Here is a 22,862-nt window from a genome sequence, read left to right as displayed (position 1 = left end):
TGAACAGAGCAGCAGGTATTTATTCTTGGGTGCTGACCCCAAGCACCCTCCCCCCACTACCCCATCCATCTGCCTGTCTGGAGCAGGAGGTCCAAGTCGGCTAGGAGCTGGAATCAGCGGTGGATGTAGTCACAGGTCAGCGGCTCTGAGCAGTGCAGCTGAAACCGGAACTAAAAGGGAACTAAAAGAGAAGGACATGTGGGAAGGGTTAAGGGTACCAAACTCCTGTCTCCCTTATCCTGACCCTCTGGTCCTGAGTGCTTGGCAGTTGTGGGGTACAATGCCGGCTCTGCTGAGCACCCAGCATATGGGAGTGGGCAAGTCAGTGTGACCCCCTACATCCCACCACATGCCCCTGTCTTGAGATAGAACCTCCCTTATTTCTTGGTTAGAGGATGGCACTGCCCAGCCAGACCCACCTGGCAGGCTCTCAGTGCTGGTCCAGGATGAGGGGCACCTGTGCGCTGTCCACTCGAGGAGGCAACCGCTCTCCCGTGCGTACGTTGAACATGGGTAAGGTGGAAAGAGGCCGGGGCACCTCACGGCTGGCTGCCATCTGCCGAAGCTCTTCCGTATTCCCGTGGATGGTACAATGGTGAACCATCTGGATGCTGGAGACAAAGCAGAAGATCATCATCAGCTCTTGAAATGAGCCTCCAGGGTCTAGCCTGGCACTGCCTCAGAGCCACCCTGCAGTCTGCCTACCAGGTCTGGTTGTGGGGGCACTTAAACACACGATGTAAGTGTAGGGGGAAAATGGGGAATTTACTGGTGCCTGCTTGTGCCCAGTGACTGAGACAAGGCTCAGGGCGCAGACAACCTAGATTTAAAGCTGGTGGTGGTGGCACACGCCTTCAATCCCAGCACTCGGGAGGCAGAGCCAGGCAGATCTCTGTGAGTTCGAGACCAGCCTGGGCTACAGAGTGAGTTCTGGGACAGGCTCCAAAGCTACACAGAGAAACCCTGTCTCGAAAAACAAACAAACAAAAAGAAAAAAGAAAAAGAAAAAGAAAAATCTCCCCAAGAAGAGCAGATGAGCAGACACCAAATCCAGAGGAGCCTTCCCAAGAGGCTTCATGTAAGTACTCCAGGCAGAGGCACTGCCACGTACAAACACACACCCACAGACACACAGACACACACACATGCACACACACACACACACACACACACACACACACACATGGTCACAGGTCTCTCTTACACCTACGCCATCGCCAACAGACACTCTGCCCCCAAACACACAGGCCCACAGGGCAATGCCCCTGGGGCCTGGAGAACTCGGTGATCAGTCAGGTCTGATACCGGTGAGAAAGTCACCAGGCAGCAAAGCCACTACTTGAGGCCAATTTAAAAAGTGGCAGACACTGATGTAAGTAAAATAACTGTATCTGGTAGAACTAAATCAACACAAAAGTCAGGCCAGCCCAGGCTGCTCCAGCACAGGGCCACACTGTTGGTTCCAATCAAGAGGGAAGCAGGTCTCCCTGACATCAGAGGTACAAACTGAACCAAAGAAAGCTAGAGGTGGTCAAAAACACTGGTCACAAGAGAAAAGTCACAATGTCAGTGACACAAGTGACTGAATCTGGCACAGCCCACAAAATGCTTATAAAAAATCCTCTTGTGAAATGTCAAAATTATTGATCTCAGTGGAAGATATCTGTAAAGCAAAAACAAATAAAAGACATAAAACCCAGTAAGGCAATGGTGTCGAATGCCTTTAATCCCAATACTCAGAAGGCAGAGGCAGGTAGATCTCTGTGAGTCCAAGGCCAGCCTGGTCTACATAATAGAGAGACCCTATCTCAAAAAACAAAAACAAAGTCCAAACCCTTTCTTTTTTTCTTTTTGGTTTTGAGACAGGCTTTCATGGAACCCAGAATGGCCTTTGAGGGAGGCGAGGTGGAGATCCTCCAGCCTCCACCCCTACAGTGCTGGGGTTACAGGCATGGACCAACACACCCAGTTTAATAAAGCATTTTACCAGTTTCGTATGAAAGACTGGTTAATTTAATAAGTCGAGGAATTGCATTTTACTCTGAAAATTATATAATCTCCTTTAAAAAGTATAATTATAATCCTTATGTTTAAAATGTATTGGAAGAGTTCAGCTGGTGAAGTGTTTGCCTAGCATGCACGAAGCCCTGGGTTCAACTCCAGCACCACATAAGCTGCGTGTGGCGGCACATCCGTAATTTCTAGCACTCAGGAAGGTGAAGGCATGAGAATCAGAAGTTCAAGGTTATTTTCAGCTGTATATTGAGGCCAGCACTCTGCCTCAACAAATAAACAAATGTGGCCAGGCATGGTGGCACACACCTTAATCCCAGCACTGCAGAGGCAGAGGCAGGTGGATCTTTGTGACTTTGAATCCAGCCCAGCACATTTAGGGAATTCCTGCCCATCAAGGGCTATATAGTTTGATCCTGTCATTGCTATCGGTGGTGGCACACACCTTTAATCCCAGCACTGGGAAAGGAGAGGCAGGTGGATCACTGGGAGTTTGATGCAAGCCTAGTCTATAGAGTAAGTTCCAGGACAGCCAAGATTGTTACACAGAGAAACTCTGTCTCAACCCCTACCCCCCAAAAAAGCTGAGCCTGTCTCAAAATAATAAACACAAAATATTAGCATTTTTCCACTCAGAGACGCAAAGACACAACGAGCAGAAGATGTTGGCAATTCAGGGGTAGATTTAAAACTGAGGGCTTGGGTTAGGGATATAGTTCAGTGATGAGACACTTGCCTAGTGTGTGTGAAACCCTGGATTCCATACACAGCACCACTAACTGACTAACTAAATGTCCTGGAATTGGTTCAGAAATGTACATGTCATACATGCACGGGCATTCCCTGTGTGGGCTCACCCTGCTACAGCCCTCCTCTGAAGGGCATCTGGCACATCAGATGTCCCCCCTGTCTCATGCCTCTGAGCTTCCTAAGAAGAGACAGTGGGGCTGCTATGACCCCCACAGGATTCTGCCCACCTCACAATGGCCTCCTGAGGTCATAGCAGAGATAACTTCACCAGCCCCTGGGCCCACAGCACAAGTCTGCTGAGGCCAACCGTGGGTGATCATCCTCGGTCCTCCCTCTGGCCACCCAGGAGGTGTGGCCCAGACCCCTACAGAGGAGCCTCTGAGGGCAGCAGAAGCCAGAACACAGCTCGCCCACTACTGAGAGTAGCCCGGTGGATACTTCCAGCCGCCACCCTGGAGGTCTTAGCATCCAGTGCCCTGCAGTCATCCCCGGGAGAGATGCAGAGAGACACGTTGCTGGTGTCACCATCTGCAGCCCCAAATTCTGCGGTGGCTGTAGACCAAGATGCCAGCACATCAGACGACCCAAGCAAGAGTGAGACTGGGCCCTACACCTGTCCCCAAACCATGCGGAAGCCCAGCATGTCGAAGGTGATTCTGAGGGCTGTGACTGACAAGGGGTTGCACAGACGTGTGTCCCTTGCTGCCTTAAAGAAAGCTGTGAGCACCACAGGCTACAATATGGCCCACAACAGCTGGCGCTTCAAGCGTGTGGTCAAGAATCTAGTGAAGAAAGGCATGCTCAAGCAGGTAACCGGCAAGGGGGCCTCAGGCTCTTTCCGCCTGGGCAAGAAGCAAGCCTTCAAGTCCAAGCGCAAGGCCAGGAGACGCCAGCGGAGGCAGCAGAGGCAGAAGCCTAGGCAGCGCCGGTCTGGACCACGCCAGTCACTGCTAGGCTCTGGAAGGAGCCTTAAAGGGCTTTACAAGGGAGTTCATAGGGGGGCCAGAGGCTGCCGCCATTAATAAGGCAGGTTAGGCCGGGTACCAGGCTTGCCACAAGCTCAGTGAGATGGAAATAAAAGCCCAACTTATTTCACAACTGTCTTCTGGAATCTTTGGGGTTCAGAGGGTGGGAAAATTAGGCCAGGGGCTGAGGGGCACAGGGTGGGGGAGGAGGCCATAGATGATAGGAGGAATCTGGGGCCAGAATAAGATGGGCTTGGAAAGATACGGTAGGATTCAAAGCATCCATTGCCATCCACTAGGCCAGCCACATCCTCTAACACATGGAGAATCAAAGGGCAGGTGTCTGGTTCACAGGGGGGAAAGAGGGAGGGAGGGAGGGAGGGAAGGAGATGGGAGGGAGGGAGGGAAGAAAAGATGGAGGGAAGGAGGGAGGGAGGGAAGGAAAGGAAAGATGGAAGGAGAGAAGGAGGGAGGGAGAGAGGGAGGGGAGGAGGGAGAGAGGAGGAGGGAGGGAGGGATGGAGGGAGGGAGGAAATGAAAGATGGAGGGAGGGAAGGAGGGAGGGAGGGGAGGAGGGGAAGAGGGAAATGGGAAGGTGAGGGAAAGAGAGAAAAGGAGGGAAGGAAGGAAGGGGCAGGATGGAGAAAGAGTAAAGGAGGAGGAGAGAGGGAAAAAGGAATCCACACTGGGAGCCGCTGTCGCTTCTCAAGCCCTGTCCTCGGTACAGGGGCAGATGCCCTCTGCCACAGTAACCTCTTCTGTGACCAGAACACATGAGGACAAGGTCAGGACACGGGCTTAGCCTCCAGCCAGCCCAGGGCCAACCCTCAGGTCACTGCTGCTCATAAAGAGTGAAGGGTCCAATTAAACAATCCAGGGGAGCGGAGCATCCCCTATCCAAGCCCCAGTCTTTGTTCTACTCACTCAGAGGTGGCCATGTCTCTCTTCAGCCTGTGAAAAAATGGAGGGGTGGGGGCAGTCAACACATGTGCGGCTTTGCTCCACGGTGTCCCAAGAGCTCCTGTGTAGGAATCTCAGGTGCTTAGATTCAGAATCCCTCCTAGTCCCAAGCCAGACAAGAGTGCACCCCCATCTGCCTAGAAAGGGGGCCCCACTTTCCTCTTACAGTTGAGAATCCCATTCCCTGAGAAGTTTGGCTCCCCCAGTCTCAGGGTGGTCCCTTAGATGTACCAGCCCTCTGCCCTCCCTGGCCAGCACACTTACCGTCCTTCACGCCGGCAGCACATGACATAAGCCAGCAGCAGGGTGAGCAGTAGAGCCACCAGCAGAGGCACCAAGAGGGTGACCAAGGCATCTGCCAGGAAGTCTCGGCCTGTGGCCTCAGTGGGTGGACAGAAAAATGGGTCATGCTCCAGGATCCCGTCACCTGGAGTAGGCACCTCATCCAGGGGCTCCGGCACCGACCTGTCCACCTGTGTAGAGTCCAGAGCTGACCCAAGAGTAGTAGCTCAATGGGCACACGAGACACCGTCCCACAGGAAACATGGCAACCACCAATTTGTCAACCCCATATAACCACAGGCCTTCTTCCTGCCTGCCTTCCCTAGCCCATGAGACTACAGGATGGACACTGGATGAGGGGTCAAGAGAAGCCAGTTCCAGGAGAAGCAGGGATGTACAACAGTTAGTGTTGGTGCTACGTTTGGACAGCCTGAGTGTGAACTCGGGGTCAGGCTAGTGCTTCACAGGGGTGAATTGCCTCAACATGGTCAGTGAATTCAGAGTGATGATAGTGTGCTTATTCCTGCAGTGAACCACGGTGGTGAAGAGACCTGGTGGTGAGCACACAGCCTTCAGTAGGCTGTCAATGACCAGTGCTAGCACCTGACCCTGATGGAGTCCTCTATTGCTGGTTCCCAGGAGCTGTACACCAGCAGTTTCCAGTCAGGGATCAGGATCTCTAGGGTCCCTTGACACATCACCAAGAGCCCAATGAGCCTCTTATTGCAGGCAGCCTTGTTTGGTGGCACTTCCTCCAAAAGCAGAGTTGTCACACAGATGCCCTTGCTGGAGTTCTGACTTAGGAACTCTTGGTAGTTTCCGCTGTTCAGCTGAGCAGATCTGGGACTCAAGAGCTGGAGCGTCCAGATGTGGACTGTAAGCTTTGTCGCCCTCTTGTGGCAGGAAATAGAACTTCGTGTGTGTGTGTGTGTGTGACAGAGACCACAGACTGATTCTGAGACCCAAACTGACCCTATCAGAGAAAAAAGCTGGGCTAGAGAAATCATAGATGGAGAGGACTTGATGAGGACTGTACCCTAAACCCAAACCCCAGAGCCAGGATCCCTTCTCACCAGAGATACATTGCACCAGTCAACACGGAAGTGGGGCGCCAAGTTGTCATAGCAGGACAGTAATGGAGGCTGTCCCTGGGCACAACGGGCAGAGCTGTCGGGTGATGCCACCATCTTCAGGCAGGTGGAGAAGGGTGTGGCAGAGCCCACCTTGATGTATACCCTGAGGCAGAAAGAAGCCACTGTCAGCATAGTGGAAGAGGGTAGGGCACCACTCTGTCAGGGAGAGGTGAAGGTGTCCTGACAGTAGGCAAGGACCTGGGCGAGGGTAGGGGTGGCCCATGGGAGATACATAAGGGCCTGATGGGAGAGGTCATAGCCCCCCAAGACCTGAGACCAAGTCAGAGCACCCCACTCGTTATGCATCCCAGAAATGACTTATAACAGATGGATCTCAGATGTCCTCATGGGGTATCAGTAAGTACAGACTTCAGGGTGATGAGGGTTTGAGCCCAGGAAGGAGATGGAAGGGGAGGGAAGCAAAGAGAGATCATCCTGATGAAGGCATGCCACAGTGGTAATCAGGAAATCAGGGAGGTGGCTATTTTGGGCCCATTCCCCAGCCAACCAGGAAGCCCTCCTGGATTGACCCCTTACCCTTCCTTCCGGCCCTCAATGGGAAGAGGGACACGACCTCCACGGTCCAAGGCAGAAGTGATGTTGAGCAACTGGAGCTCCCCTGGCTCCCAGAGTCCCCTCAAGGCGGTGAGGAAGCGGTTGGCAGGTGTGGAGGGCAGCACTTCCTCCACATCATGGCTGCGCACCAGGAACTCGGCTTGGTATGGCAGCCGGGGACCTGGGGAGGCCAAATCAGCACTCAGTTGGACCCCACCCTGTGCTCGGTTCTCCAGGTGCTTCCTAAACCTCCCCGGAGTTTTCCCACATTTCCCACACCACCTCTGCCCCAACAGCCTGTGTACAACACAGGCCTTAAGTTCCCTTTCCCAACACTGCGGCCAACGACTGCCTAATGCCCTGCAGCCTGTGGGCAGCTCAGTTACACAGGTGAGGATACACCTCCGTCCAGAGCTCCTTCCCTAAAGCTATCAACGCCGCCCCCGAATCTGCCCTAATGCCCCCTCTCCGGGGTGCCTTGCTTCCCACTGCTTCCCAACACTCTTTTTCCCGGGTAAGGCTCTTCAAGATTGGCACCAGTAGAGGAATGGAATAGGGATGGAGGTACCTTCAGGGTCCTCAATCAGCAGCATCAGCCGCTGTCTAGTGGTGTCAAAGCTGTCACGATTGTAGGCTGTGACCTGGGGGAATGGAAAGAGGGCGGAGGAGTGGGGCTAAGGGGAAGCTGGTATACATGGAGTATATGCAAATTATATGTAAATAAACATGCATAAACCCCCAATCCCACTGGCAGGGCTAGTGCTAGGAGGACCCAGGAGCCACCCTCAGGGGTCTAGATGTTTCTGCACCGGCACCTCGATGACCTGGCGCCCACGATCTTCTGGAGTGGGAGTACCGTAGAGGAAGCCAGGGTTATAGGGACTGCGCTGTGTGTAGCGCAGCCACCGGGGCAGGTCTGGATGTCCCTGGAGGTGGGCCTGGTAGGTGAGTCGGACAGTAGGTGGCACCGCTGACGGGGAGAAACAAGAGGAGATTGGGAATTGGAGACAGGACAGGCGATCGGGATTGGCACACTCCAGCCCGTCTGGCCCCTCGCTCACCGATGTGTTCTGGCAGGCGCAGGAAGGTGGCATGTTCCAAAGGATGCACAAAAACACGCCCCACAAGTGGGTACAAGGTGGTCTGCTGGGCTTTGGTATCCCTCAGCCCTGCCAGAAGACCTGTGGGGGACCCCATAAGCCCCAAACACACAGCTTCAGTCACAGGCAGGGGGTGAGCTCCTTTCCTCCCAGTGCTCCTGATGTTCTGAGAGCTGAGGGCTCCTGGCTGGCACCAAGTGGTGTGGGGTGCAGACCCTGCTCTGACGCATAGCTTAGAGAGTGACAAGCCCCAGACTTTCGTTGGCTTTGGATTCACGGGAGGGACCCCCAGTCATCATTTCACTCCATGTTTTGGGCCCATGGTGGGAGGGGACTGATGTTCGGCTGAGAAAGGGGTATGCTGTCTGTGTTCAGGTTACTTGAAAAAAGAACCCCATGTTGAATGTCTGGGAAGCTGGGGATAGAGAGGACCCTCAGAAAAGGGGTAACCATGGTGAGGCCCCCAACTCCCAGAGAAGATCACAGAACAGGGTCTGCGATGTAGGCCAATAGGAGCCCAGCAAAGTAGACTTACCCAGGCTGCCTCCGCCTTCCCTCTTAATGCCAAATTTAGCCTGGTCTGCCAGAAGCAGCGTCCTAGCCAGCTCATTAAAGGGCCCACGACCTCTCCCCTTGTCCTGCCATGTCCACCCAGGGCTCTAGGACACCCCTGCCCTTAAAGTTCCCAGTACCCATCCTCCAGAGCCCAGCTCCCAGCCCCTGGATCCTTGAGTGACTTATCATTACCCACCCCCAAAAACCCTCTAGGTCCTATTTCACCCACCCCAAGCCCCTCTTCTGAGGACCCCCTACTCTTCTACTTCATAAGCTCTAAATTCCACCCCTCATTCTGTCCCTTCCCCTGAAGAAAATCCCCGACTTGCCCACAAGGAGAGGAATCCAAGTTAGTGCTGCTGCCATGGCTGCCCCAGCCTAGCCAGCCCTGTGAGTGACAGAGACAGGGGCTGGAGCAGAAGAGGGAGGGGCAGGGAGGGGGAGAGGTGTGTCTGAGCAGCTGGGAGCTGCCTGGCCCGGAGTGAGCACTGAATCTGGGGTAGACACTGTCCTCACACACAGTGTCCCCCAGCTGTTTCCTGGTGACCACAGTGGGCTTTATTTTGTGTGTATGTTTCTTTTTTTAATATTATATATTTGATGCATTATTCTGCGCTTTACTTGTTTCTTTTTATTTTGTTATTGTGTGTGTTTGTGTGTTTTTCCTGCACGTACGTCTATGCACCGCCTGAATACAGTGGCTCCCAGAGACCAGAAGGACATCTGATACCCTAGAACTGGGCATCTGATACCCTAGAACTGGTGTTACACGTGGTGGTGAGCAGCCATGCGGATGCCAGAAATTGAACTCTGATCTTCTGGAAGAGTAGTCAGGGCTCATACCCACTGAGCTACCCCTGTTTTTGTTTTATGAGATGTCTCATGTAGCCCAGGCTGGCCTCATATTTGCTATGTAGTGAAGATGGCCCTAAACTACTTATATTTCTCCTCCTGCCTCCATCTCCTGAGTGCTGAGATGGCAGGTATGCCCCATGCTTGGCAATGCTGGGGACTGAACCCGGGACTCTGTATATGTTAGTCAAGTACTCCACCAACTGGGCTACATTCACAGCCTTGTTGTTTTGTTTTTGTTTGTTTGTTTGGGTTTTTGTTGTTGTTGTTTGGTTGGTTGGTTAGTTGGTTTTTTGAGACAGGGTTTCTCCGTGTATCAATTCTGATTGTCCTGGAACTACATTTGTAGACCGGGCTGGCCTCAAACTCACAGAGATCCGCCTGTCTCTGGCTCCCAAGTGCTGGGATTAAAGGAGTGTGCTACCACACCAACCCAAAATGTATTTGTTTATACATGTGGGTGTTTTGCACACAAGAGGAAAGCATTGGATTACACATGTCTACAGTTATAGTCTATTTGTGCTGCCGTGTGGACGCTGGGAATTGAACTCAGGATTTCAGGAAAAACAGTCAGTGCTTTTAATTACTAAGGCATCTCTTCAGCCCCTCAGCATGTTTTCTAAACCACCAATCTGGCTACTTGGGCCCTCTCTTAAATTTTTAGGATTTATTTTTATTTTCTGTGTATGAGTAATTGCCTGCATGTGTGTTTATGTATGACATGCATGCTTGGTGCCCATGGAGATCAGAAGAGGGAGTCAAATGCCCCGGAATTGGAGAAACAACAGTAGGTGGATGTTGGAAACTGTCCTTTGCAAGAACAGCCAGTGCTCTTAACCACTGAGCCATTTCTTCAGACCCGCCCCCTTTTAAAATCTCAGTGACTCCCACTGCCTTTGAGTTCCCACCTCATGTCCAGTTGATGACTTTCTGGCCCTTCCTCTATCTGACCATAGAACCCCATCCCCACCCCCACGCATCTCCAGGCTCTGGCCCTCCCTCTGCCCTTGCCTAACTTAATATGTCTTCTTAGTCTCCTGGCATCCATCCAAGCTGTTCCCTCTGCCTGGTATTCCCTTCCTGCCTTGTCCCTTGGGCAGACTTTGATCAGACTGCATGTATGTGTCCCCTCCTCTCTGAAGCCTTTCCTGTCCCTCCTCTTCCGAGGCTGGCTGCTTACGGAGGAGTCCACACACACGCACACATCTCTGTGTCAACTCAGCCCCACAGCATCGTGGTGTGGAACAGGTGTTCTAGTCTCCTCATCTTACCACCTTCTTAGCCCTGAACCTGACGTGGGGTCTAGCAGCTAGTAAGTGCAGGAGGCTGGTTGATAACTTCCTTAACAGTTTCCCCCCAGTCCGAGCCCCAGACCAAGCATCTCCATATGAAGGCCTGGATGGAAAGAACCCAGATGGTACCAGTCAGGTGGGGACAGGTAAGCCGAGGAGAGGCTCTCTGGCTCATGTAGCTGGAGCTCAGTGCACAGGCTTGGCGCCCCAGCTCGACAGTTCCTGTAGACTGTTTTATCACTCGCCCTCTCTCGGCCTGTTCTCACTATAAACTGCATGATTAGTGTTGGCCTCTGGGCACCGCTGTGCAGAATCCACACAAGCACCCATGGCAGCATGTGTTCAGCCACCTGTATCATGCAGAGATGAGAACATCCTGCCTGACTGGGGCTGGTGACGGTGGGAAGGACAGATGACCTGTTAGCTTCTGTGCCAAAAGGCTCCCATGCATCTCTGGGCACTGACCCATTCCATACCCACAGTAATGCCACGAGGCAGATGTGACTACAGCCCCCATTTTACAGTTGATAACACTGAGGCATGGCAGTTTCTAACGTCCTCCAAAGCTGCTGCTGATCGAATGCTCAGAAAGTGCATAACCCTGTGTCCAGCTCCCTCCTCGATGTACTGGATGGTAGAAACCACCGAGGAAGAAACAGTGCCCACCACTGCCAGCACCCCACAGTCTTTACAGGCATGGCCCCAAGGCTCATGTGTGGCTTACCTCACCCCACCCTGAATGTCCCGGTCAGGCTTGCATTCAGGTGACTAGTGGGCAAGTTTTGTCCTTGTCCCATCTCTCTTCCCACCTGACCACCCTGCTTGTCCCTGGAGAGTCACAACTTTCCCAGAGTCAGCATCCACGCAGGCTCCCAGGCAGGTGTTTGTCCCCGGGGTCACCTTGCCATCTCCTGCCTTCTCCGAGATGGAGGAGAGAAGAAAGGGGTTTGGAGGCAGAGCAAGAGTGGAAGGCACTGAGAGTGGGCGGGGTACAGAGCTGGCAGCTGGCCCTGGCCTGCCCCTGCCTCCCGTGTGACACCCTCCCCAGATGCCTCACTGCTATTTTTGGCATCACTGCTCACACCCTTAGCTGTGTTAAGGCAGAGTGTGCCCTAGTGTCACCAACTCACCAAGACACAAGGTTCACAGAGCCCGGCCTCCCTCAATGGAAAAGCTACAGTTACTTCTCTTCTGATATTCCCCACGAGCACCCCCTGTTCAGGAGAGCCAGGGAATGTCCCAGGAATCCACCGGAGGCCCCCCCGAAGCTCCCAGGTCAGGAGCTTCCTCATTAAAACACCTCAGGCTGTTGGGATTTAGGGACTGGAAAGGTGTCGCAGAGTCTTTAAACTTTTTTTTGAGAAATTTTTATTTTATTTATTGTTTTCTTTTTTAGGAAACTGGACCTGAGTGTGCAGGCACACTCCTTTAGTTCCAGCATGAAGGAGGCAAAGGCAGGCAGATCTCTGTAAGTTCAAGACCAGCCAGGGCTACACAGTGAGACCCTGTCTCAAAGGGAAAAGGGAGGGCTGGAGAGATTGCTCAGGCTGGGAGCACTTGCTATCCTTCTGGAGGATCTGAATTCAGCTCCCAGCACCCACACAGGAAGTTCACAATCACCTGTAATTCCAGTTCCAGGGGATTCAGCTAAGTGTGGCACACACACACACACACACACACACACACACACACACACACACACACTAAATTATTAACTTTCTTTTCATTTTATGTACATTGGTGCTTTGCCTACATGCATGTCTGTGTGAGGGTGTCAGATCTTGGAGTTACAGACAGTTGTGAGCTGCCATGTGGGGGCTGGGAACTGAACCATGTCCCCTAAAGAACAGTCAGTGCTCTTAACCACTGAGCCATCTCTCCAGCCTGGAAAAAAAATTGTTTGAACATGCACAGAATAATAAAATGGGCCCTTATATATCTATTCCTTATATATCTATTATCCAGCTTTAACAATTATCAACTCCTAGCCAATCTCTTCCTGTCTATCTCACCCAGGTCCCCTCTCCCATTTAATTTCATCTGTCACTATCTCAGTACATATCTTTTAAAGATAATGACTCTTGCTCTCTAAACTCAATCACAAAGTATTACCAGTTATCAAACTTCCAGTCTTTGAATTTCCATTCTCTTGTAAATCTCATCTTTATTTATTCTCTAAGACACTGACCTCAAACTCATGGGCTTAAGGAATTCCCCTGCCTCAGCTTCTCAAACGCCTGGGACTGTGGCCTCATGCCTTGGTACTTCTCTCATTTCAGGCTTCGTTTTGCTTTTCACTGAGACAGGGTCTCTCACTTTGTAATTCTGGCTGGTCTGAAACTCATGACTCTCTTGCCTCAGTCTCCAAAGTGATGGGATTACAGGCGATGTATCACAACACCCCACACATATTTCAGGGTTTTTTATATGTATTTATTTATTTAACGTACATTAGGGTTTTGCCTGCAGGTATATCTGTATGAGACTCTCAGATTCCCTGGCACTGGAGTCACAGACAGTTGTGAGCTGCCATGTGGGTGCTGGGAATTGAACCCAGGTCCTCTGGAAGAGCAGCCAGTGCTCTTAACTGCTGAGCCATCCCTCCAACCCACTTCAATTTTTCTTTTTTAAAGCAAAGTATTTGTTTTTGTCAGGATCCAAATAGGTGGATACACTTTAGCAGGTTAGTAGACTTAGATATTTCTGCATTTTTATAGACTTTCCATCATCTCTTCCTCTTTTCCTCCCTCCATCTATCCTTCCTCCCTCCCTCTCTCCTAGGAAGAAGCCAGGTCAGTTCTGCAATTGCTCACACTCTGGATTTGCTGATAGCATCTCCCTGGGGTTCTACCATGTCCCCCCACCACCACCTCTGTATCATCCATAAATGGAATTCTCTGGACACTGTTATCTTCTGTAGAGTTTAGTTGGATCTAGAGACTGGGTCATATTGAGGTTCTTTCTTCTACAAGTCCACTTTATAGATGCGCACACTCTTCATTTGGAGGCTTGGTATGTGCCCTCAGCATTACAGCTTTTGTTGCTCTGTCTTGCAAACTGGTGATACTCAAATTCCGCCACTCTCTTTCATCGGTTGGAATATAGCAAGATAGAGAAATTGCCCTCACGATTTGCTTTCCAGGTGGTACAGTTCGTAATAGGAAAGGGTGTAAATGCTTGATTCTTTCCATATCTAAATTTACTGGTTTGAAAATAATGGTTGATTCCCCAGCATCCTCCAAACTGTGGCCAATTAGCACCTTGGTTTTCGCTAGTAGTATAAGCATTACTTTACGGTTTAAACATATTTGATTACTTTAATCCATCACAAACAGCATCCCTCCTGATGCTCAGAGTGTTTCATCTTTAATTTATTTATTTAATCCTCACCAGAGAGAGCATGCAGTACAGGATGGGTCAGGCCTCAGCCTCTCTCAGCTTTATCCCTGTAAGCTCAGTTGGAGCTTCCCCCTGCTCCCCTCCCCCCTGCCACCGAGTTCTGTTCTTTGCTAGCAGGGTCTCTTTCCTCACCCCCACCCCCACATCAGCGACCATTTCCCTAGCTTCCTATGCCATCTGTCCAACCCAGAGAACGTTTGGTCAATGAATGAATGAATGAATGAATAAACGAATGAATGCATAAATGAATGGAAGCATCATCTCCCCAACAGTCTCATTCTATTCTCGTCTCCCCTTTGTCTCAAAGGAGCATATTTCTTTATCTGCATCCGAAACGCGTATTATATGTCTTTGTGAGGGACAAAGGAAAAGCATCCTCATCATTGTGATCTTATTCTCGCTTCTGCCTCCCAGACTCCACCCACATCTTTCTCCCTCCTCTTCCCCGCCCCCAGAGCAACAACAAAGAATGCAACTGGGTCAGTCCACCACGAGAGGGCGCGTTCACAGACTTCAGCACTCCCTGCGCTTGCGCAACGTAGGGACTGATCCGTGAGTGGAGAGCTGGGAGGAGCGAGGCCTGCGCAGCACCCACTTCCAGAACCACCAAGGGGCATGCGTGCTGGACCCGACTGTTAGCCTAGTGACCCAGGAGGACACCCAAGACCATGAGCCTATCGCGTGTGTCGTCCATTTCCCTGCCCAGAAAACGTACTTTCTTACAGGGAGAAGGACTCATGGAGCGGTTGCTGGTTGGAAATAATGCTCACCTCCCCACCCTCCTTCACCCACCCATCGTCTGTCAACGCTCTGGTTTCCAAGGGCATTTTCTATTCCCCCACCAACCTCACAGACATTTTGGGGACACCAGTCTGAAGACCCAGTACATCTTCCTGACCCTCTTGTTTAATTTTTGTTCTTATTCTTGAAAAGGGGTTTCAGAGAACCCAGGCTGGCTATGCAGCTAAGGATGACCTTGAATTCCTGATCCTCTCCTCTACGGTGGTACTGCTGAGTGCTCAGGGCTTTGTGCAAGCTAGGCAGCTGAGTTGAATCCCCTTTCCATAAGTGGGCTAAAGGTCCCCAAAGAATGACCATCCAAGAGCACTGAAACTGGAATGCCAGGCTGTTCTTGGACAAATTTCTTCTATTACAAGAGAAGCGGGGGGGGGGGGGGGGGGGGGGGGGGGGGGGGGGCCTGTTTCGGGTGCCTCGGCCATTGCCACTGAGATGCTTCCTCTCAAGTGGAGGTAAAAGAAAATAGAGGGCACAGTGCTTTGCAAACTGTAAAGCCCTGTAAAGAGTATGGGCTCGTTTACTTTTTATAACGGACAGTGCATAGCAACAGCTGACCAGAGCAGCCCATCAGCAGGGTTTGAGAACTGGAAGCAGTCAGCTTTATCTATTTAATTATTTGGCTCTTTTGAGGGGCGGGGTGCGAATTTTAAGACAGGGTTTCTCTATGTAGCCCTGGCTGTCCTGGAACTCACTCTATAGACCAGGATGGCCTCAAACTCAGAGATCCACCTGCCTCTGCCTCCCAAGTGCTGGGATTAAAAGCAAGCGCCACCACTACCTGGCTGTATGCACATAATTTTAAAAAATAAAATAGTTTTAAAAGGATAAGGAAGATAAGAGACAAAATTGCTGGCATTTTTATTAGTAAATTATTTACAGAGAAAATATAAAAGATCCTAGATTCTTCAGGCAGGGTGTGTGTGTGTGTGTGTGTGTGTGTGTGTGTGTGTGTGTGTGTGTGTGTGTTTGCCTCTGCTTGCTCCTGTGGAGGCCAGGTGTATTTCAGGTGTCTTCCACTATCTATAACCACTTTATTTTTTGAGACATGATCACTCGCTAAACATAAGGCTTGCCGTTGATTAGATGGCTAGCCAGCAAGGCCCCTGGAATCTGCCTGGCTCTGCCTGAGCATGCCACCACACCTGGCTTGCACATGAGCACTGGGGATCCAGTCTCAGACAAGACTTCTTGCTTGCACCCACTGATCCATCTTTCCAGCTTCCATATTATTGGAATTATTATAAGGGGCCTTGGCTAGGTTGCTGGACAAAGATCAGCATCCAAATACAAATGAAATAGAAAAAAATCAGTGTTTCTACACATTAACAACCACTCATTAGAAATTTTAAGCTTTTAGCCGGGTGGGTGGTAACACATGATTCAATCCTAGCACTCAGGAGACAGAGACAGGCAGATCTCTGTGAGTTTGAGGTCAACCTGTTCTACAGAGCTAATTCCAGGACAGCCAAGGCTACACAGGGAAACCCTGTCTCGAAAACCAAACAAACAAAAAAAAAAACAAAAAAAAGATATAAAAATATGTAAATGTTACAAGATTTTTGTTGTTGTTCTGAGACAGGGTTTCTCTGTGTAGTCCTGGCTGTTCTGGAACTCACTACATAGACCAGGCTGGCCTTGAACTCACAGAGGTCCACCTACCTCTACTTCCTGAATGCTGGGACTAAAGGTGTGGGCCACTACACCCAGCTGATATTTATGAATGAAGCACTGTACTTTAGTCTCAAAGAATAAATGGAGAGGTGTAGAAGGGATCATTTTAAGCTTGAGAATTCTCACAGTCATGCTCAAAGACCATCCTCTCCACATTTATCAGTTGATTCCATGCATGCCCAATAAAGATCTCAAAAGAAGCTTCTTACTGACTCTAACGTCATACGGCACAGCAAAGGGCCAAGAGAGTGGTGGACCATTCTGAAGAAGAAAGTGGGCCTGCCCCAAAGAGACACCGAGACTTTCTTTGAAAGTGATAGTAATTAAAACAATGTGGTATTGGTGCCGGGCTGGACAAAGAGATCAATAGAACAAAGTGCCCAGAAATGGAGCCAAGTTTATGTGGGGATTTGATTTATGATGGGGGAGGCACAGCAACTCGGTGAGAGAGAGCAGTCTATTCAATAAAAAGTGTCGGGACAATTGGCTTTTCATACGAAACCTCTTTACACCATCCATAAATATTAATTCCAGATGGATTAAAGATCTCAAAGTGAAGAACAGAACTTTAAAATAATTAGGAAATGTAGGCAATCTGAGAGTAGGAAAGCAGTTCTTACATAAGAGACACAATTCAGAAAAGATTGATTTTTATTATATTACTGCCACCCCCCAAAGCCTCTATTATAAAATTGTCATTATGAACGAAGTAGAAAGACAAGGAACAGCCTGGGTGGCAATGTTGGGGACACATAAAACAGATAAAGGGTTAGTATTCAGAGTACAGAAAGACTTCCCAGAAGTCAGCCCTCTCGATGCCGAAGCAGAAGAGTTGGGAACTCTAAGCCAGCCTTGGGTAAGCAGTGATGCCCGGTCTCAAACCACAGGGGTTAGGGATGTAGCTCAGTGGCAGAATGCTTGCCTAGCGTATGCCAAGCCAATCCCCAGCACTAAAATTAGTTTTTTTCTTTTTTCCTTTTTGCTTCAAGACAAGGTTTCTCTGTGTAGTCTTGGCTGTCCTGGAACTCACTCTATAGCCTGGGCTGGCCTTGAACTCACAGAGATCTACCTGGCTCTGCCTCCCAAGTGCTGGAATTAAAGGGGTGCACCAACAACAACCACTACCACCACCACTCAGCTTAAAAATACTTTTTTAAAAAACAGACCAGGGCTAGGCATGGTGGTATACACCTTTAGTCTCAGTGCTCTGGAGGCAGAGATAGCTGATCCCTTAAGTTTGAGGCCAGCCTGGTCTACATAATGAGTTTGATCTTGAGTGCATTCTAAATGGCACCATTTCTCTTTTCCATCCCAGAACACTGAACTGAGTCAGGCTGTCTGTCGGGCTTTGGGGATGGATGGCCCTTCCCTAGTCCCATCCATGAACTACGATTGGTCAAAATATAGCAACGATTTTGTTCCTCTGGCCAATGATTGGTTTGAGGATGGGCATGTGTAGACTTCTGGTCACCAAGCACGAAAGGAAGATTATTTAATGGAAGTGGCTCTGGGAGAGACTCTAAAATGAAAAGCATCTACTACTGTCTTCTGCCTCTGGGTATCTCCACATTGTTGCTTGTGTGAGATACCTGGAGTTGAGGCAGTCATCTTGGAACCACTCATTGATGGGGGGGCAGTTTAAGAGCCAAGCTAACTTAGGTGTTAGCAGATGAGTGACATCTACCCTCCTGAAAGGAACACGGAAAAGAAAGATGGAAGAATCTGCATCCTGATGTCTCAGCTGAGTCTCTGAACTAACGAACTCTAGGATTTCTTTCCTTCCTTTTCCTTTTACATTTTTTTTTTTTTTTTTTTTTTGAGGCAGGGTCTCACTATGTAGCTCTAGCTGTCTGGAACTCACTATATAGACCAGGCTGGCCTCGAACTTAGAGATCCACCTGGATCTGCCCCCAAGTGCTGGGATTAAATGCTTGCTCCACCACTCTTGGCTTCAACTCTAGGATATCTTGATATGGAAGATAATCACTTTTGCTCAACTGTCTCTCTCTCTCTCTCTGCGCATGTATGAGTTTGTATGTGTGGAGACTAGAGGTTGATCTTGGGTTTTCTTCCTCAGGAGTCATTCCTCTCGGCCACCCCCACCCCCACCTCTCTCTCTCAGATTTATTTACTTTATTTCACGTGGATAAATGTTTTGCTCACATGTATGTCTGTGTACCACATGTGTGCCTCATGCCCACAGAGTTCAGAAGAGAAGTCTTTGAAACTGGAGTTACGGACGTTGTGAGCCACTATGTGGGTGCTGGGAATTGAACCCATGTCCTCTGGAAGAGAAAGAAGTGCTGTTAAGCATCTCTCCAGCCATCACTCATGTCATTTTTGGGGGACAGAGTCTCTCACTGGCACCTGGCTGGCTGATGAGCCACTGGGGTCTGTCTGTCTCCACCTCTGTAGCAGTAGGCTTAAAAGTGTGTGCCACCACTCCAGCTTTTGACAAGGGTGCCCCTCCATGAGGCTCTTTATAGCATCCATCAAAAGCAACTATAGGATAGCTAAGGTTACAGACTGAAGTGATCTATCCAGAGGAAACCCAGATGGACAATGAGCTCAGTAAACGTGCTTTACCTCAGTCAGGTCACGCACATTAAGGTGAGCTATGTCCCATCCAGCAGACTAGCAAACATAAGAAGTTAAAGTGCTTCCCTTGCAATCATGAGGACCTGAGTTCAATCCCCAGAACTTCTATTTTTCAAAAAGTGGGGGAGAGGCATGGTGGCACATGCTAGTAATTAAACTGGGGAGGTGGAGACAGGAGGATCCTGGGGTTCACTGACCAGTTAGTCTAGCCTAACCGATGAGCTACAGGCCAATGAGAGACCCTATCTCAAAAGAAGTGGATAGCCTTGGTGGGGATGACACCATGTAAGTACACACATCCATCATGTACACACGTACACACAAATAAAAGAAAGTGTAAGCTGGGCAGTGGTGGCACAGGCCTTTAATCTCAGCACACGGGAGGCAGAGGCAGGTGGATCTCTGTAAGTTCGAGGCCAGTCTGGGCTACAGAGTGAGATCCAGGACAGGTTCTAAAGCTACACAGAGAAACCCTGTCTCAAAAAACCAAAACAAACAAACAAACAAACAAAAAAAAAAAAACCGTGTAGAAGCTGGGCATAGTAACACACCCCTTTAATCCCAGCCTAGGAAGCAAGTGTAGGCAGGGCACTTTTGAGTTTTTGGCCAACGTAGTATAGATAGTGAGTTCCTGGTGAATCAGGACTACATAGTAAGACCGTGCCTCAAAAAAGGTGGGAGTGGGGCAGCAAATGTCGGCAAGATGTGGTCTTGTACAGTTGCTGGTCGTGGGAGGAAGAATGGGGATTCATCAGCTATAGAGAACATCGTGGCATGATGGCCAAGTTCAAAGTTCAACCACCCTAGCAAAAGACCTGACTTTCTGTCTCTAGGTAACATCCCGAATGGGTTCAGATAAAATCCCAGGATGTGTCACTGCAGCCCTGCTTAGAACAGCAAAAAACAGATGCCACCCAAACACTGTCGGTAGGTGAACTGGCAAGATCTACAGTGTGACTTAGTCACATGACAAAATGACAAACGGAAATTAAAATGTACACACCACGGACATAAGCACACATAGGGACCCACTGTCAAAAATCTCGGGGGGGGGGCGAAGGTACAAATACAGCGTTTGCTATTGTTACACAGGATGTAAAGACTCAGAAAGCACTACTGTTCCATGAATATGGAAATGCATGGGAAAGAGGGGAGATTATGGGCTGGCACTTGCTACAATGTATGTAAACCAGGCAAAATAAGCCAGGCACAAAAGGACAGATTCTCTATGATGCTTACATAACGTACCTAGAGGAGTCAAGTTCACACAGATACAAGTGGTTGCCAGGGACAGCAGGGGGAGGGAGTTAGGGAGTTACTGTGCTCGGAGACAGAGTTTCCATCGGAGAAGATGGAAAACACCTTTGCAGTTTGGTTTGGGTTTTGTTCTTTTTTTTCTTTCTTTCTTTCTTTTTTTTCTTTTTCTTTCTTTTTCTTTTTTCTTGACAGGGTCTCTCACTAGCCCCCAGTAGGGTAGGCTAGCTGGCTCCTTCTATTTTTTTTTTAAATTTTTATTTTTTTGGTTTTTTTCGAGACAAGGTTTCACTGTGTAGCTTTGGAGCATGTCCTGGAACTGGCTGGCTCTGTAGCCCAGGCTGGCCTAAACTCACAGAAATCTGTCTGCCTCTACCTCCTGAGTGCTGGGATTAAAGGCATGTACCACCACCGCCCAGCCAGGTCAGCTGGCTTCTAAACCCTGAGGGTTCTTCCCTCTCTGCCTCCCCAGCTCTGGGATGACGAGCAGGGGCCACCACACCTGGCGTGGTTTTCACTTGGGTTCTGGGGATGGACTTCAAGCCTTCATGCTTACACAACAAGTACTTTACTGACCGAGTCAACTCCCCAGCCTCCCAAATTAATATCATTTACATGGACAAACCCGAAGCAAACGTGACCCAATATGAGCATTTGTAAATTCTGCTGTGATGCTGTTTTCTGAACTTTCCTTGTTTTCCAAGACAATGTTCAAACTAAAAGTAAAAAGAAGAAAAAAAAAACTTGATTAGAAAATAGAGTTTGGTGAAGGAGAATAATCCCAAAGTAACATGATTGCTTTTATGTTTCCACTCTCTGCCCCCTCCTCCCCAGGCTACTCGAAGAGCAGGGGCTAAGGTGGAGGGGCAAAAGGTGGCATTCTGGAGACTGAACCTGTGCCAGGTCCCATGGGAGCCCAGCAGAGCCTGGTGGAGCCAGTCAGGCGGGGGTGGGGAGGGTGGGGGGCAAAGGCCTATGGGAGAAGGTGACTCTGAAAGTTGTCTCTTCCTTGCACATGGTCCAGAAAGCAGACGAAAAATAGTAGCCATCAAAACACAGAAATGTGAGTTCTTAGCAGCTGAAGCAATAGAAACTCCTTGGCTTCGCTGATGACAAAATATATTGCCTAATCTTTCTTGTTGCTCCTTTTTTTTCCCCCCCTTGACCTCTCTGCATGTCTCTAGAGCTCCATGGCTACAACTACAACGTTGCAAAATACATATTTACAGGCTCCTCTAAGCCCAGCTAAATATAGGCTTTCCTTTAAAGCAACTGAGGATTTGGAGACGTCTTTGCTGTGTCCCACCCCTTCCCCCACCCCCAACACACACACACACACACACACACACACACACACTGATGCCTCCAAGAAGCATGTGAACTTTCCAAGGGGTGCCAGAGTACAGTGTGAGACTGATGGGAAGAAAGCCAGCAGCCCCCCCCCCCCAAAAAAAAGACCAGGCAGCAGCAATCTCCCAGCTGTGGGAAGAAGGACCCCTCAGTTCCTCTCCCTACAGGGGCAATGAGAGACTGAGAGACTTGAGGTGCACCAAGAGGCAGGAATAAAAGACCCCTTTGAGAAGTTTAGAAGGGAGGTCATCTTGAAAAAAAACGTTCTCAGGGCAGGGGATGTAGCTAAGTGATAGAACACTTACCTGGCATGCTTGGGGTCCTGGGTTCACTCTCCACCACAGCAAAAAGAAATGATTCAGAAAGATTTGGAGGAGCCATGGGCAGAAATGCTTACATACCAGAATTTCACCTAACGGACCTTGAAAAGAAAGCAGAGGCCCAATGTCTCATGGAAACAGACTCGAGCTGCAGACGCCGGTGGGTGCTCATTCTCAGTCACACACCTGCCCACACTCTTGCATGCGCAGCCCCCATACATGCTCCAATACACGTGCAGTTGGGGACAGCCCACACTCGGGGTGCTTCTGTGCTTTCCACATTCAGGATCTATTCAGTGCCCTCGGCAACTCCTTGAGGTGGGTATATTGTCCCCGGCTTACAGATGAAGAAATCTGGCAAAGTCCTGGAGCTTGGAAGTGGCAGCTCGGGAGTCCTAACAAAAGTGTCCCCAACTTCAAAGCCCTGTTTTATTCTGTGCTACATAGGAAGGAGGAGACACCCAGGGTCATCCACGGTCAGAAGATTTCAGACATTCAAGTTGGGCCTGTTAGCAACTATGGAATCCAAAATGACTAGCCCAAGGCCATCTAGCAAATGGGAGGAGCCAGGACTCAACTGAGACCTGCAGAACCCTAGTTGGGTCTCTAAAACTGTGAACCACTGCTCACTCCTCCTGCCCCCTGTGACTAGGTTATCCAAAGGTCTCTAACCTTCTCAGACACCCCATGCTAGAGTTGAGCTCTCGTATTTGGAAGTGCGGGAACACAAGCCTCCTTGGATCCCACAACTAGCTCAAAGCCCTGGCCGACCACATAGAGGAATTGGGGTAAGTGTTATGGACTTACCATAGACCAGGCAAAAGAGCAGCTTCTTTTCTGATGACAGTGGCCAAAAAAAAAAAAAAAAAACAACTACTTTCAGAAGTTGTCTCAAAGGCCCAGGGTTGGGAAAAGCAGCCAGTCTTGGCACGCAGCCCACACCTGAGCCCAGGGTGCTGAAGGCTGGGAACTCATCCTACATCGGGTTCTCCCCACCCGTCCTTATCACCACCCT

At 49.8% G+C, this 22,862-nt stretch overlaps 2 protein-coding genes across 5 annotated transcripts; one reads left to right on the top strand and one right to left on the bottom strand.

The window, feature by feature from the left end:
- Positions 1-22,647, bottom strand: Sgca (sarcoglycan alpha). Of its 4 annotated transcripts, none has more exons than XM_052759685.1 (10): positions 21,833-22,647; positions 7,720-7,839; positions 7,515-7,628; positions 7,227-7,299; positions 6,641-6,839; positions 6,044-6,206; positions 4,953-5,161; positions 4,653-4,679; positions 420-611; positions 1-181 (listed from the first exon to the last, which is right to left on the bottom strand). In XM_052759685.1, the coding sequence occupies exons 2-9, from the start codon at positions 7,750-7,752 to the stop codon at positions 431-433; spliced, it is 999 nt and encodes a 332-aa protein (XP_052615645.1). In that variant the 5' UTR covers positions 7,753-7,839; positions 21,833-22,647; the 3' UTR covers positions 1-181; positions 420-430. The 4 variants fall into 4 exon arrangements, with proteins under 4 accessions (XP_052615645.1, XP_052615646.1, XP_052615643.1 ...); XM_052759686.1 differs by lacking the exon at positions 21,833-22,647 and adding an exon at positions 11,182-11,610; XM_052759683.1 differs by lacking the exon at positions 21,833-22,647 and having other exon boundaries at positions 7,474-7,628; positions 7,720-8,450.
- LOC128123365 (spermatid-specific linker histone H1-like protein) lies at positions 620-4,033 on the top strand. Its single transcript, XM_052759689.1, has one exon. It carries the CDS (start codon positions 3,261-3,263, stop codon positions 3,783-3,785), a length of 525 nt encoding a protein of 174 aa, XP_052615649.1. The 5' UTR covers positions 620-3,260; the 3' UTR covers positions 3,786-4,033.
- Positions 22,648-22,862: the final 215 nt, after the last annotated feature.

Source organism: Peromyscus californicus, unplaced genomic scaffold (assembly GCF_007827085.1).
Source record: "Peromyscus californicus insignis strain IS unplaced genomic scaffold, ASM782708v3 Scaffold_3__1_contigs__length_106647218, whole genome shotgun sequence".
Taxonomy (NCBI): domain Eukaryota; kingdom Metazoa; phylum Chordata; class Mammalia; order Rodentia; family Cricetidae; genus Peromyscus; species Peromyscus californicus.
Note: the sequence above shows the minus strand (reverse complement) of the source record. Positions and strands in the feature narration are given on the sequence as shown.

Bases quoted from the DNA above. Each gene is read 5' to 3' on its own strand.
- LOC128123365 (XM_052759689.1), top strand. From the start codon at position 3,261: ATGCAGAGAGACACGTTGCTGGTGTCACCATCTGCAGCCCCAAATTCT.
- Sgca (XM_052759683.1), bottom strand. From the start codon at position 7,855: ATGGGGTCCCCCACAGGTCTTCTGGCAGGGCTGAGGGATACCAAAGCC. The intron at 7,629-7,719 runs GTGAGCGAGGGG...TCTCCCCGTCAG, and splicing joins GCGCCTGCCAGAACACATCG to CGGTGCCACCTACTGTCCGA. The intron at 6,207-6,640 runs GTAAGGGGTCAA...TTTCTGCCTCAG, and splicing joins ATTGAGGGCCGGAAGGAAGG to GGTATACATCAAGGTGGGCT.